This window comes from Haliotis asinina, chromosome 7 (genome assembly GCF_037392515.1).
Source record: "Haliotis asinina isolate JCU_RB_2024 chromosome 7, JCU_Hal_asi_v2, whole genome shotgun sequence".
Classification (NCBI taxonomy): Eukaryota; Metazoa; Mollusca; class Gastropoda; order Lepetellida; family Haliotidae; genus Haliotis; species Haliotis asinina.
The window spans coordinates 19,231,922-19,244,710 of NC_090286.1; the positions used below are offsets into that span (position 1 = coordinate 19,231,922).

The 12,789-nt window shown below is 43.8% G+C and overlaps 1 protein-coding gene across 7 annotated transcripts in view; it reads right to left on the minus strand.

The window, feature by feature from the left end:
- The window catches only part of LOC137290456 (calcyphosin-like protein), a 45,102-nt gene that overhangs the window by 21,111 nt on the left and 11,202 nt on the right, over window positions 1–12,789 (minus strand). For all 7 annotated transcript variants that reach the window (XR_010957218.1, XR_010957219.1, XM_067821396.1 and 4 more), the window contains exons 3-4: window positions 1,909–2,092; window positions 1,314–1,520 (exon numbers count right to left, since the gene is read on the minus strand). Coding sequence is in view for 5 of the 7 variants with exons in the window: in XM_067821396.1 (XP_067677497.1) it covers window positions 1,314–1,520; window positions 1,909–2,092 (391 nt within the window). In the remaining 2 variants the exon portion in view is untranslated. The remainder of the gene's footprint in view (window positions 1–1,313; window positions 1,521–1,908; window positions 2,093–12,789) is intronic.

Below are 12,789 nucleotides of genomic sequence, written 5' to 3' on the forward strand. Positions count from 1 at the left end.
CATGTTACAGTTAGTTCAACTAAGGGGAACCCATGAAAGATGCCCTCCCTTAAGTGATTCCTCCAATGGTTCTCCTCATCTACTTGAACATAATGGCTTCTCCCAAGCCACCACAACATGCACCCACAAAACTATTGGAATTACAAAAAGTTTCAACTCGGAATACCTACCCGAATATGAACCTTATTAATGTTCGCTGGTCACTAGAGGGGAATGGGTCGATGTACCCTCGATGTTTGGGTACATCAGACCATGGGCCCCGAGGGACCAGTGAACAATGTATTTATCTTATAAAGCACCTCAATGTTAATTTTGAACTGTTTGAAGCAGGGGTATCGGATTGCACACTTCAGTCAACCTGTGTGAATCAAACGATTTGAATCTTGTATCTTAATTGCTGTATTGTCTTGCTGTAAAGTCACAGCGGTGCAGTTCTCCTTCTTAATATTCACAGGGGCTACATTTGAATGTTTTGTCAAAATTTAGCTATCGGATTGCGAGGCAGATTTTTTTTGTAGCCATCGCTAGATTTTGCAGACAGCACAAGAAAAACAGATTTAGAGTTATCTCCCTTTCATTGATTTGCATTTGCAAAACACTGGTACTTTCTGTGCATCGTGTGTGATTCAATGTTATTTCGAGATAAGGAAGTACCAAATGAGTTGCCATTGGCAATGGTGTACATTGAAATGTCCCTCGTTTGTAAGTGGGGTACATTGAAAATAAAAGAGGAGTGCTTAGCCAATCAGAACATGACATTTATGAGTGAGGCAGGATAAACACATATGGCTCCTCCATTTTTATCTCTGTACATTCTTTGATATTTTTAAAAATTCATATTTCAGTACTTAAGAAATTCTGTTTAAAAGGAAAAGCCAAGAAATAACTATTTGAAACACATTATTTAGCACAAAGCTTCAGTACCCAGTTACATGTATTGCCAGAGTGAAAATTACACTTCATCTTCTAGTACTTCGCTGACATACACTCAGTCACATTACACGCTGGAATGGTTTAGAATGTTAGCTAAACAATGCAATGTTAAAGTGCAGGCGGTTAAATCATCAGCTAAAGTACAGATACAAAACATGCACTGCAAAATGGTTTTTGTCATATATCATGTGCAATACATCAGGTTTTTACCTATGAAACATGTTTTGCCTTCACATTTTTTATAGCATGTTTAATTCATCATAACTGAAAATGCTACACAAAAACCCACAACATACAAACATCATACAAGTCCGTAGTTTATATATGGGACTGATGGGTTTAGCTGTAAACAAAAGTGAGAGATACATTCGTTGTCTTACCTTTCCATCTTTGTCCTGACTGTCAAATGTGTCCAGAAATTGTCGTAGGCACTGGTCCTCTGTCCACTCTCCATTGAGATACTTGGGATGTTTCTTTACATTGTAAACCCCTTTCAGGTCTTCCACTGTAACGACACCATCGCCAGACTTGTCCAGCTTCTTAAATGCTTGTTCTATTAACGCCCTCCTGGCTTTGCTCATGGGAGGCTGAAACAGACGGAGCAGTAGATCATTACAGTCTGTGTGATGGTCAGCTCAAAAATATTTGCTTTGTATCAACCCATTCAACACTGTAGGTTGGCAAACTGACCAAAACATCACTACAGTCCAGATATAGAAACTTTGGAGGCTACCTAACACATGATTCACTTATTAAATTTATCTATCACTTTTCGCAATGCCTGAAAACACTTATTAGATTTCAAATGACCATTGTTGCCAACAGAATAACAATTATAAACTACTTTCCCTTATGTTATTAAAAAAAACCCATGATTCTCGGACACAGGTCCACATCAAAGATATCAAAGAGCAAAGTAACAAAATCTCGAGGAAATAATTAAACCAGCGGAATAAACTAACTGCTTCTTCTTACCCTGAGTTGTATAAGAAACTCATCAAAGTCCAGAGTGCCACTACCATCCTTGTCACACTTGTCGAAGGCTGCCTGGATCTCCTCATTACTCATCTCTGCACTAACGCCATAGTCATGGATACCCTTCTTAAACTCTTTGAAATCAAGCGACCGATTACCATCGTCATCCATAATCTTAAAACATCTGTAACATCAAAAGACATCATAGCTTCATGTCCTTGCAGTATAAATTTTGTGAACACTGCCAATATTCTATAAGAAGATACAGCAGAGACTACCAGAAGGTAAAGGACAAGAGTTCAGATACTGGTTGATCGAGAAAACTGTAATAAGGGGCCTTTAATAATTTATGATTTATGGCTAGAGGGGTGTCCTATACAATGTGAAAATGTGAATGACTCCCCCAACCCCACTGAAAGTGAGGGTACAAAGTAAGTGAACCTCCACCCATCTTGCATGCCATGTACAAAATCAATCCCAGAAGTCAAATTATGTACAAAGCAAACTAACATCAATATCATTTACTCAAGGTCATTAATACCACTTTCGATACAAAATAATTGCCTATATAATCAAAAATAGGAGGCGAAAGTTTGGCAATATCAGTCATCTGCATGGTGAAAGGCACTATATAAATAGAAAGCCATGTGATGACAACACTATCTCTCAGTGTGAAGCAAACAGTATGGGTCTGTCAAAAACCCATACAAAATACCCAGATGAGGACAGCAGAAATAGTTTTGCCAATATGATGTCATCAACGCTAATTTTGTAGGAAACACTTGATATTTTTTTGTGAAATAGATGAATATATCCTTTATCACTCAAGGTTATGTAAAATAAAAACTTTAAATGATATCAAAGATAAAAATTATGTTTTTTGTCTTGCACCATCAAAAACCCCAGTAGTATAGGGAATGACAGTCCGAAAACACTTTTCAAAAACCCCTCTAAAAAGCCTCATTTACTAAATGAGGCTTTGGTGGGACCATTAGCTCTTGCTATTATTGCCCCTACTACAAAGCCACGCCATCACGTTTACCGTGACTTGGCAGGCGGTAACACTGTGCCGTACGGTACGATCAATAATTCTTCTCTTACAAAACCCCTACCCGGCCCACCCCTCAAGTAGTATAAGTTAGGTTCGTCGGCTTTCATATCCACTTTATCTATGTTGTAAGTTTTGACTGACCATATAGGATCGGTGGCTCGCTTACGGCTATCGCCCCTATGTTATGTTTATATCGATGAAACAGTTTAATGTGAACCGCCTACGATCTCTTTGGTGTTCATAATAAAGGCTTGCTGGGCTTTTTGTATTCCCTGTGCTATGTACTTTTTTTTCTCGTCCTCGCTGATAGCAGACTTACGAGACTTGGATCGAATATCTTGTTTCATTCCGTTATATTTTTTGAGTTCAGAGAGGATTGAACTAAACTCCTCTTCTGAGATCTTACTGTCAGAGAGTGCCGTGGAAATTCGCTCACTCACTGTGTTGAGTTTTGCTTCGGCCAGAACCCTGATCTCGTCGTGTTTCAATGCCTTACGATTAAGCCTGCGTGATACTAACTTAAGCGCCAACCCTACCAACCCTGCCACCCCAGCCGTTATTTCAATACCTAGCACTATAGGTGCAGCCACGATGGTGGTTAACAACCCAACGCCTGCCGCCCCTAGTCCCATGCTGGTTGCCATAAGGGTAGTGTCAGCCCCGTCCACGATATTGAAAGCTCTATTATATTTTTTACATAATGCTTTCCGCGTGTCACGGTCTTGTTCTAGTTGACGTTTCACATCACATAACTGCCTCAAGCGGAACCCATCTACGGTTTCTAACGTCTTAGCTACTTCCTCTACGACTGGGTACAGACCCATCCTATAATATATATTTTGAAAGATATTTTAATTGGGGTTCAGTTAAAAATCTATCAATGTATTTGAAGCCTATAAGTTCTATACTAGTATTCAGGGCAATAGGTGAGAGGCTAATAAAATATCCTATGCTAATAAAAACCTCACTGGGGTTTATTAAGTGGTTTATAGGACCCGTGGTATCCTGTTGTATAATAATACGACAATAATCGGTTGTGTAATCCCAGCGTATTGACACCCCGGGTAAAATTTGGTGTGCTATTCGGGGGTCTCTATCGAATGAATACTTAAGGAAGACTTCTATGATGAGTGTGAAAGGGGGGGTTATTATTTCAGGATTACTAAATGTTAATTCATTTTCGTAGTAAGTTGATAACCCTTTTTTGTCGTGACTATAAGATTGTCTGTGTGATAATCCCCTCTCCGGAATGAAATCCCCGGCCCAGATACCGTTGTTCCTAATCTTAGTGACCCAATTATTTTCGTCTATTGTGATATAAGGTGAGGTGGGTGTTAAGTTGATCAGCCATTTAGGTTTTTTAAAATCTGGTAACGGCACCGGTCTGTACATGTTGTCTTTGAAGTGTAGGATGTAGAATTCATCTTCCTCACCAGGCTGATCGAATCCATCTGTATCTCCCAGGTCGTTAAGTGTAGTGTTGGGATGATGATTAGTCATTATTATACTATTATGATATAATTTCCAACTGGTTTTCTGATAATAATTCAGGGGTTAACTTTATACCCATGAAGTGTATGTTGTCAGGCAGGAAGATATTGATTAATGATATCTTGTTTTCTACGATCACGTTGACCCCCTGCAGACTGGTCTTGGAGTCGACACCCACCCGCACGTAAACGTTGCAAACTTGAAACTGGTGTCGTTTCACCCACCCGAGTTTGATCCCCTTCACGATCTCGATATCATTCCCCGATGGTTCCCCTAGGTAGACTTTGATGAACAGTGTTGAGTTTGCCGGTAGACTCTCTAGTATCTTAACCACGCCTTCGAATTCAGACACCAACTGCAATTTCACGTTTTGCATGGCCGGTTTACTCGATAGCATGTGGGCTGCTATAGTGTTGACTGGGCTGACGACTATGCTACGTCTCTGAGTTGGGACGTAAGCCACGAGCAGGGTTCCATTGTTCACGACTTTGTTTAGGTGGTTGTCTTTGTTATCCGTGAACACGTAAGGGGAGACGAGTCTAATATTGAGAAACCATTTGTTATCGGGTAACAACACCCACTTGTCATCTTCGGTGAAGACGAGCATATATGGTTTGTTTTTGACGACGGTAGTGCTCTCAACATCGTCTAAGTCGAACAGTTTACCTCCGAATGATGGGTATATTCTCCAGTTGTCATCACCGGTGTTGACGAGGGCGTACTTAGTGTTGGCTGTTGCCCCTGTGGTATCTATCATATCACTTAGGGCTCCACCAGAGGGGATTTCAACGCGTTTGTAAATGTTGTTTTTTAGTTGCAAGGCGTATGATTTACCATCTACTCCGGGAGCGTCGAAACCGCGTGTGTCTCCGAGGTCGGAGATCCCGATATTGACGCATTTTTTCACTCCGGGTCCTTGTGCGCTGGTCATGTTACGTGAAGCGTTAAGCTGAGGTATCCTATATTTACAGGATTATGATTTATATCTAACACCGATATTGTCAGCTCAGGTATGTTGCCCTGGGTTAATCTCTTATACTGCCGTGGTGAAAACGACTCGGTTCTACCGTCGTTGAATTTCTCAGTTTTCACCGGCACTGCTCTCAGTATAGTGGAAGGGTGGCCTCCTTGAATGTTATACGTTGTGCTCACCTGACCGAGATGAATGTATAGCTCTCGGTACGGTACTAGTTCGGGTAACTTCGTGCCTATGACGGTTGTTGTTGGTTTTATCTCGTCAGGAGACATACCGAGTATCCTCGCTAATGGTCGGCCGAGCCTCAAGGAGGTTCTTCCGTTGTTGATTAACACCACTGTGCCGTTTGAGTCGTTCATCTTGAGTTCGGCTCCCAGGGGTTTGAAGACCTCGTCGTTTAGCGAGCACACGCTGTAGTAGCCGTCAGTTATCTGACTGCGAGTTCCACTGACGAACAGCTTATTGTTGCTGATATTAATGTTAGTCCATTGCGGTAGGTAGGTGATATCGCAGAGTGCGACTTCGAGTTGACCTGACGTGTTATCGATCGCGTGAGTCAGCTGAACGGCCTCACCGCTAGTTATTCCTGGAAGTGTTATGTACATATTATAATATATGAATTATAAATTATAATATGGATTTAGCACACTTGAAAATCGTGGTGAATGCAGATGGTACTGGGTTTAAAACAACCTTTATTGATATCTTTGAAAAGTATGTCGTGTCTGTTAATAACGCGCAGGCGGTGGTAAACTGGAATCAAAACCCAATGCAGTTTTGGCAGAACCAACTCAACTTTGCTGTGTGGTGTGCGACGACAGGGTCGGGTGTGAAACCAGACTACGGTATAGACGAACTGAGTAAGGCAGTTGTTTTGTTTCATATTTATTATCAAACGAGACGAATATTGAAGGAAATAAGTGCTCCTCTTCCCCAAGATAAAGCGTGGAGTATGACGAATAACCCCTATGATAGACGCGCTTATGAACGTATTTGTGGGGAGTTTGAGATTCCAACGAATAAAGACTTTCGCCTTCCTGGTGTGAACCATGGTCTCGGTATAGTTCTCGTGTACTTCTACAGGTCCGGAAAATATTATGCTGGTTCTAAAGATGGTTCATACAACCCACACCGTCATACATTTACAGGCCCCACAACGAATGAAAAGATCCATGTCAGCTGTATAAAACAAACAAGTCCTGATGCAGCCACAGCCTGGACTAAAATGATCTCAAAAACATCGAAAGGATTCACTCGTGCTGGTACAATACGCTTGAACGACTCGATTCGAACGTACGTGTGGGCGGTGTTGGGTGCGCAGTCGATGACGCGTTCTAACATCCTCGGTAAGGGAACTGCTTACGACGCTCAGACACAATTCGTTTCCAACGTTGAGGATGCTATCAATTCTCCAGTTGATCTCCCGCGGGCCATCGAACGCTACCAAAACGTGTTAGAATACGCCAGATCGAAAGTCAATTACGTGTTCGGCGTGGGGTTGTACATGGCTCCGAGTGATATGCAACTGAGAATAAAAAAAGTGGTGGGTTATAACAACGAAATAGTCATAGCCACGAAGGATCAAAAGTTGGGTATCAACCCCGATATTAACACCCCCTATATCCCACACATCCAACCACGTGAAAAAGGTATAGTGGCGCCACCTCCGGAGCCTAAAGTTCATGTGGAGGTACCCCCGGGGGGTGTGGGGGTTTCCACCACCTATCAGCAGCATATTGATAATAAAACAGCCCTAGTGGTTGGCGGGGTAACTTTAGGACTTATTTGGTTAAAGATTTCTTAGCCGCTACGTACACCAGACCCGCCACGGCGACGATGGCTGCCCACAGGTTTTGACTGAGCCACATGGCAGTTTTAGACAGAGCGCTCAACAACCACGAGACGATGCTACCCAGTATGCCGGGAAGGGCTTCGGCGGCTTTACCAGCCAGTTTAGCTAGGCCTTCCCCGAGTTTTTTAATCCAGTCTTTAACACCACTACCGCCTGGAGTTCCACCGCCGCCGGCAGGCCCCACAGGGGCACCCCCCACCAGTGACACCACCAGGGTTGATATGATGAAACCCAATGCAGTTAGAATGCTGGCGATGGTGATCCCTTGCTCCCGGAACAATATCCGAATCCTGTTGGCTAAAGTTGTATCTTCGTTCAGTATTCTATCGATTGTTTCCCGAATGCGACTGATCTGGGATCGAAGATGTTCACGATTCGAGGAAGCGGCTTCCAATCGTGTACGTCTCTCGTCTTCTAAATCACGTATTCGTTCATTGATACGATTCTTCATATCATCGTCGTCAGTTTCGGTGAGTTTGGTTTTTTCCCTAGCGATGTGCTCGTCGATTTCGTTCAGTTTCCCCATGTTGTTCACGAGTTCTCCACGCACGCGTTTCACGGCTTCGTCTAAGCCGTACAGTTCCCTTACCGGAAAGTCAAATCCCGGTAACGGTTTGTCCCAGTAGGTGCTCAACAGTTTTTCTATGCTGTCCGAGGCTTCTGTAGCACGCTCTGGCGTCATTTCATCTATAGTGGTGAGGTGGGATCTGGTAGCTTGCAGATCTTCTTTAACGATCTTAGGTATTGCACCACCGTAATCACGCATGTTTAGATGTTCACGGATAAATTCAGCACCACCATTGCGGCTGGCTAGAGTTGACAAGGCCAGTGGTTTTTTAGTGATCTTGTTAAAGAGGTCAACCTTTGGGGCAGACTTAAGACGTAGAACACCCTTTGTATCAATAAAAAAATCCTTATGGTATCGACCCTGGGGTTCAACGTAGTTTTTATCGCTTTTTAAACTTTCGTAATAATCATTTACCGTTGTTTCTAAAAGTTGTTGGCTCAATGGCAAACTAGTAAATGAGGTCTCCTGCTCATCATTGAATGCCTGGGCACTATCGTCCCACATATCATCCATAGGTATGTCTTCATCCATTAGTATTAAAAATATATTTCATTTATATAACAATGTACGGTAGAAAATTAGATCCTTTCAGAAAATTGAGAGAGCCATTAGGTGCCAGAGCCGTGCGACAGTCGGTGACCATCACCAACAATCCCAGCAAGATAGACCAGAACCAAACTCTGCTGGTTAGATTTCCAAACCTTGGTGAGAATGACCTCATTGTACCAGGCACTGTTCGACTGGCGTTCAATATCACGTTGACCTCCGACAACGACAAACGCGAGCTAGTGCGGAACGTGGGTCGAGCTATCATCAAGAAAACGACCGTCAAGATCAGTGGTAACGAGGTACTGAGCATCGACGACAGCGACGTGTTTCACTGCTACAAGGATCTCTGGAAAAGCGAGAGAGAACGAGTCAATGATGTGTACCAGGGTATCAGCAAATCAACCCGGGCGCGTATAGGATACGTCTTCACGACAGACCAACAAGACAAGCTATCGGACGGTGAAAAGGCTATCGCTCTAGCATACGGGAATCGATTCTGCGTGCCGCTCGACTTCGAGTTGCTCACGGGACACGCGCCGTTTTACCAGGCCGCGCTGGGTGATAGGCTCGAATACGAGCTCACGTTTAACGACTATAGCAAAGTAGTGCGTACGCCGAACGGTGATGAGGCCAGTTATGCCATAGACAACATCTCTCTTGAGTTCGACATGGTCACTAGCCCGGAGCTGGCCAGGCAGGTTCGAAGCCAGTACTCTGGGAAGATGGCTATCCTGTACGATCGTGTACTGAGGCATAGATCAGTCGTGCGAGATAAGAGCGACACTGTGTGGAATATCAACCTGAACGTGCCGGCGCGATCGATGAAAGGTATCCTGGTCGTCCCCGTGGAGGATTACGATCCATTCCGGAGGGACAGCGAGAAGTTTTTCAACCCCGAGATTGAAAAGGTGGAAGTTACCATCGAGGGCGTGCCCAACCAGCTGTTCAGTCATGGTATGAGACCACACCAGCAGTGGGATGAGATAAAAAAGCTACCAGTGGGGGATTACATAACAAAGGACCTGGACCTCGGCTCCGTGCAGATTGGTGAATACCTGACCACCAAGTACGCCCTATGGTTGGACATGCGATCCACGGATGATGATAAACTGCACGGTAGCGGGCGTCGTATAGATAACGGTAGCGAAGGGATAACCATCCAGATTAATAAGAAGGCCCAAACCGCTGGTAAGTTGAAATTATATCTGTACGTTATTATGGACGCGCAACTTAATATAGACAATGGGAGATTCGTGCAAGCCATCTACTGATGGGGGGTACCCCCCCACACCCCCCAACAATAAACTGCCCCACCTACCCACTGACCCACACTGCGCTATCATATGCGGGCAGACTGGCTGTGGGAAGACCGTTTTCGTGTTGGATATGTTGGAGGGTTACTACAAGGATGTGTTCGATAACATCGTTATCATGTGCCCTACTCTGAGCATGAATAAAACGTACGCGCGACCTTGGGTGATGACGGACCCGGACGTACACAAAATCGACCCTGGAACACGCCTGCAGGACTGGTTGAAAGCTCTTCACGAGAAATTTAAAGGGGAACCGACGCTGTTTATACTGGACGACTGCAGCGCTAATCGCGAGATAACAAAAAAGAGAGACATGCTATCGTACCTGGCCTTCTCCGGCCGGCATGCAAATCACAGCGTCTGGGTGCTAACGCAGAAGTTCAACTCGGTGTTGAAAGACCTCAGGGAGCAGACGCGATGGGTGGCCTTATTTCACTGCAAGGACAGGGATTCGTTCGAGGAGTGTTTGAGAGAGAACGATGTGATGAGTAAATTAGAACGGGAACGGGTGAAGAAACAGCTCGCTGAAACTAAACACGCTAAGCTCGTTCTAAAAACCGACCAACCAGTAGCATATATAGTTTGTTAAGCAAAGCTAAGCAAAGCTAAGCAAAGCTAAGCAAAGCTAAGCATAGCTATGATATTTGAAGTATTTGTCGTGTGCAACTTAACCTTCATTTCTCTGTGTTTTGTTTGTATCGGGTATTATATAGTTAAAACTAAATCTTACTTGTTATATTATAAGATGGAGTGTGAGGAATTGCTCGAACAATTGTCGCCCGCAGGCCCCACTGATGACAAGCGAGAGAAACTGGTGGCGTTGGCTGTTGGCGGCAAAGCCAAACATTACTTTGGAGACTACACTCCAGATAAAATTAACAAAATGTCAGCCGAAGAAATTGATAAGCTGTACGCTAGATACGAGGCCCGGCTCGGAGCAGAAATGACAAAGACAATAGGATCTGCTATGACCCAGATATACACCGGTATTGTATCACAATTCCTTCCCATTCCACCAGAGCGCCGACTTTACCTGTGGGAGGACCTCGAGAAAGACCCTTTTATCGAACACGCCGTGAGCTCTATCAGCTGCGGGCTGTACCACAAATATGGTATGTTGTTGGCTCCAGTGACGGCGGCGATTATCACGGCAAAACATTGCCAATTTGAGAGAAAGAATAATAATAATAGTATAGATGGATGCTGCACAGGAGGAGACCCCAGTGGATTCACAGGAACCAGTGATGGAGGAGACCCCACCCCCAACAGTGGAGACCACTTCAACAGTAACCAGGCAGAAGAATCCTAAGAGAGTAGCTGCCGGTAAAAAACGGTGGTGTAACCAACATAAAGTGACCAACCCAACCCGACTGTTGTTGGCTGTAGGCGTAACTGCTGCCGTGGTTATAACATGGTTATACACCTCCCACAGTGAGCCACCACCCAACAGTGAGAACAGTGAGGGTATGGGGGTATCCCCCATGGTAGACCCGCATATCATGTTATAATTTAAAATATTTTATATCATATACATAATGTCTGAGGGGAAAACGTTCGTCAACGACGCATACCACGCCACAGTGGTAGCCAGTCTAGCAGTAGGGTACGCTCGGTTGACTAAAATGGTGCTTAAACAACCAACTATCAAGCTAGATTTCAACCTGCAGGATATGGGTATGCTCATAATGAACCTTGGTATGGCGATGGCCACAAAAGACATCCTAGTAAAACAAGGAATAATACCTGATAATATAATGAAATAAATATAGGGATGGCCACGATAGCTATGATGGTCGGTGGGGCGTTAGTGAATGCCCTGGCATTTTCCGGGAGTAATTACCTCTTCTCGAAACTACGAGATGATCACGCGGCTGAAATACAGGAAGAAAGGAAGCGACACGATCTCGCTACTGAGAAATTACAAAGAGCACAGGCCGAGTACGCTAAAAAACGCCTCCAGAGGATCGATTTTATTAACGAACAACTCAAGCGTGAAAACCATGCCATTAAAACATTCTACGATGTCGATGAAGGAATGAAAGAATACTACCTACTAACTGGTAAACGATTGGAAGCGCTCAATAAACCCACACTCGCTCAGTACTACACACCATCCAAGGGACAAATGAATCGTGAACTGGGCTTCATAGTGTTGGGTATAGCAGCTACTGCGTTGGTTGCTAAGCAATTAAACTAAAATACCTATATAAGTAAACATGAGACCCGCTCCATACCGATGTGAATATATACTTATGGGGAAGACCGAGGCCTGTGGTAGGAAATGCAGGAATCAGGGGTTCTGTTGTTTCCATATGGGAAGTCCTAACTATACGTGTTCTGTGTGTGGTATCGGGGTTAAAGGACACTACTGTTTATGTAAAGCTCACGGAGCGAACGTAGTCAGACATCAACTCATATACGAGAATAAAAAAGACTACATAAAAGAACGTAGGCGACTGCTCAAGATAAAATCCAATTAGAGATTGGTTCTCTTAGGTGTAAACATGTCTACTGTACATTCTTGAATATGGAAGCCTATCTTACGGTAAAACAATTAAAAGCTATAGCAAAACAGCTTGGATGCCGGCGTTATTCAAACCTGGGGAGAGCCGGGTTAATCGAATTGTTATCAAATAACCAAACACTGATCGATGCCTACATAGATTCACACAAGCTGTTGGAAGACTTACGAGAATTGTGGCCAACAAACCGAGTTTGGTTAATAAGTGATTACAAGAAATAAAATATTTTTTATCAAGAGTGGAGGAGTTACCTCCCCTTACTGTGAACCAATTAGACATTAGTTCTCTTAGGTGTAAACACAATGACTACTGTGCGCGAGCTCAAGAGGGTCGCAAAACAGAGAGGTGTTATCGGGTATTCTAGAATGCGGAAGCCAGCATTGTTGAGATTACTAGGTTTAGAAGTCCCTCCTACGGTAAAACAGTTAAAAGCTCAAGCGAAACAGCTTGGATACACGGGTTATTCAAAATTGGGGAAAGCCGGGTTAACCGCATTGTTATCACATACCCCAGTAGCACGTCCAACTGTAAAACAACTGAAAGCCGAGGCACACGATTT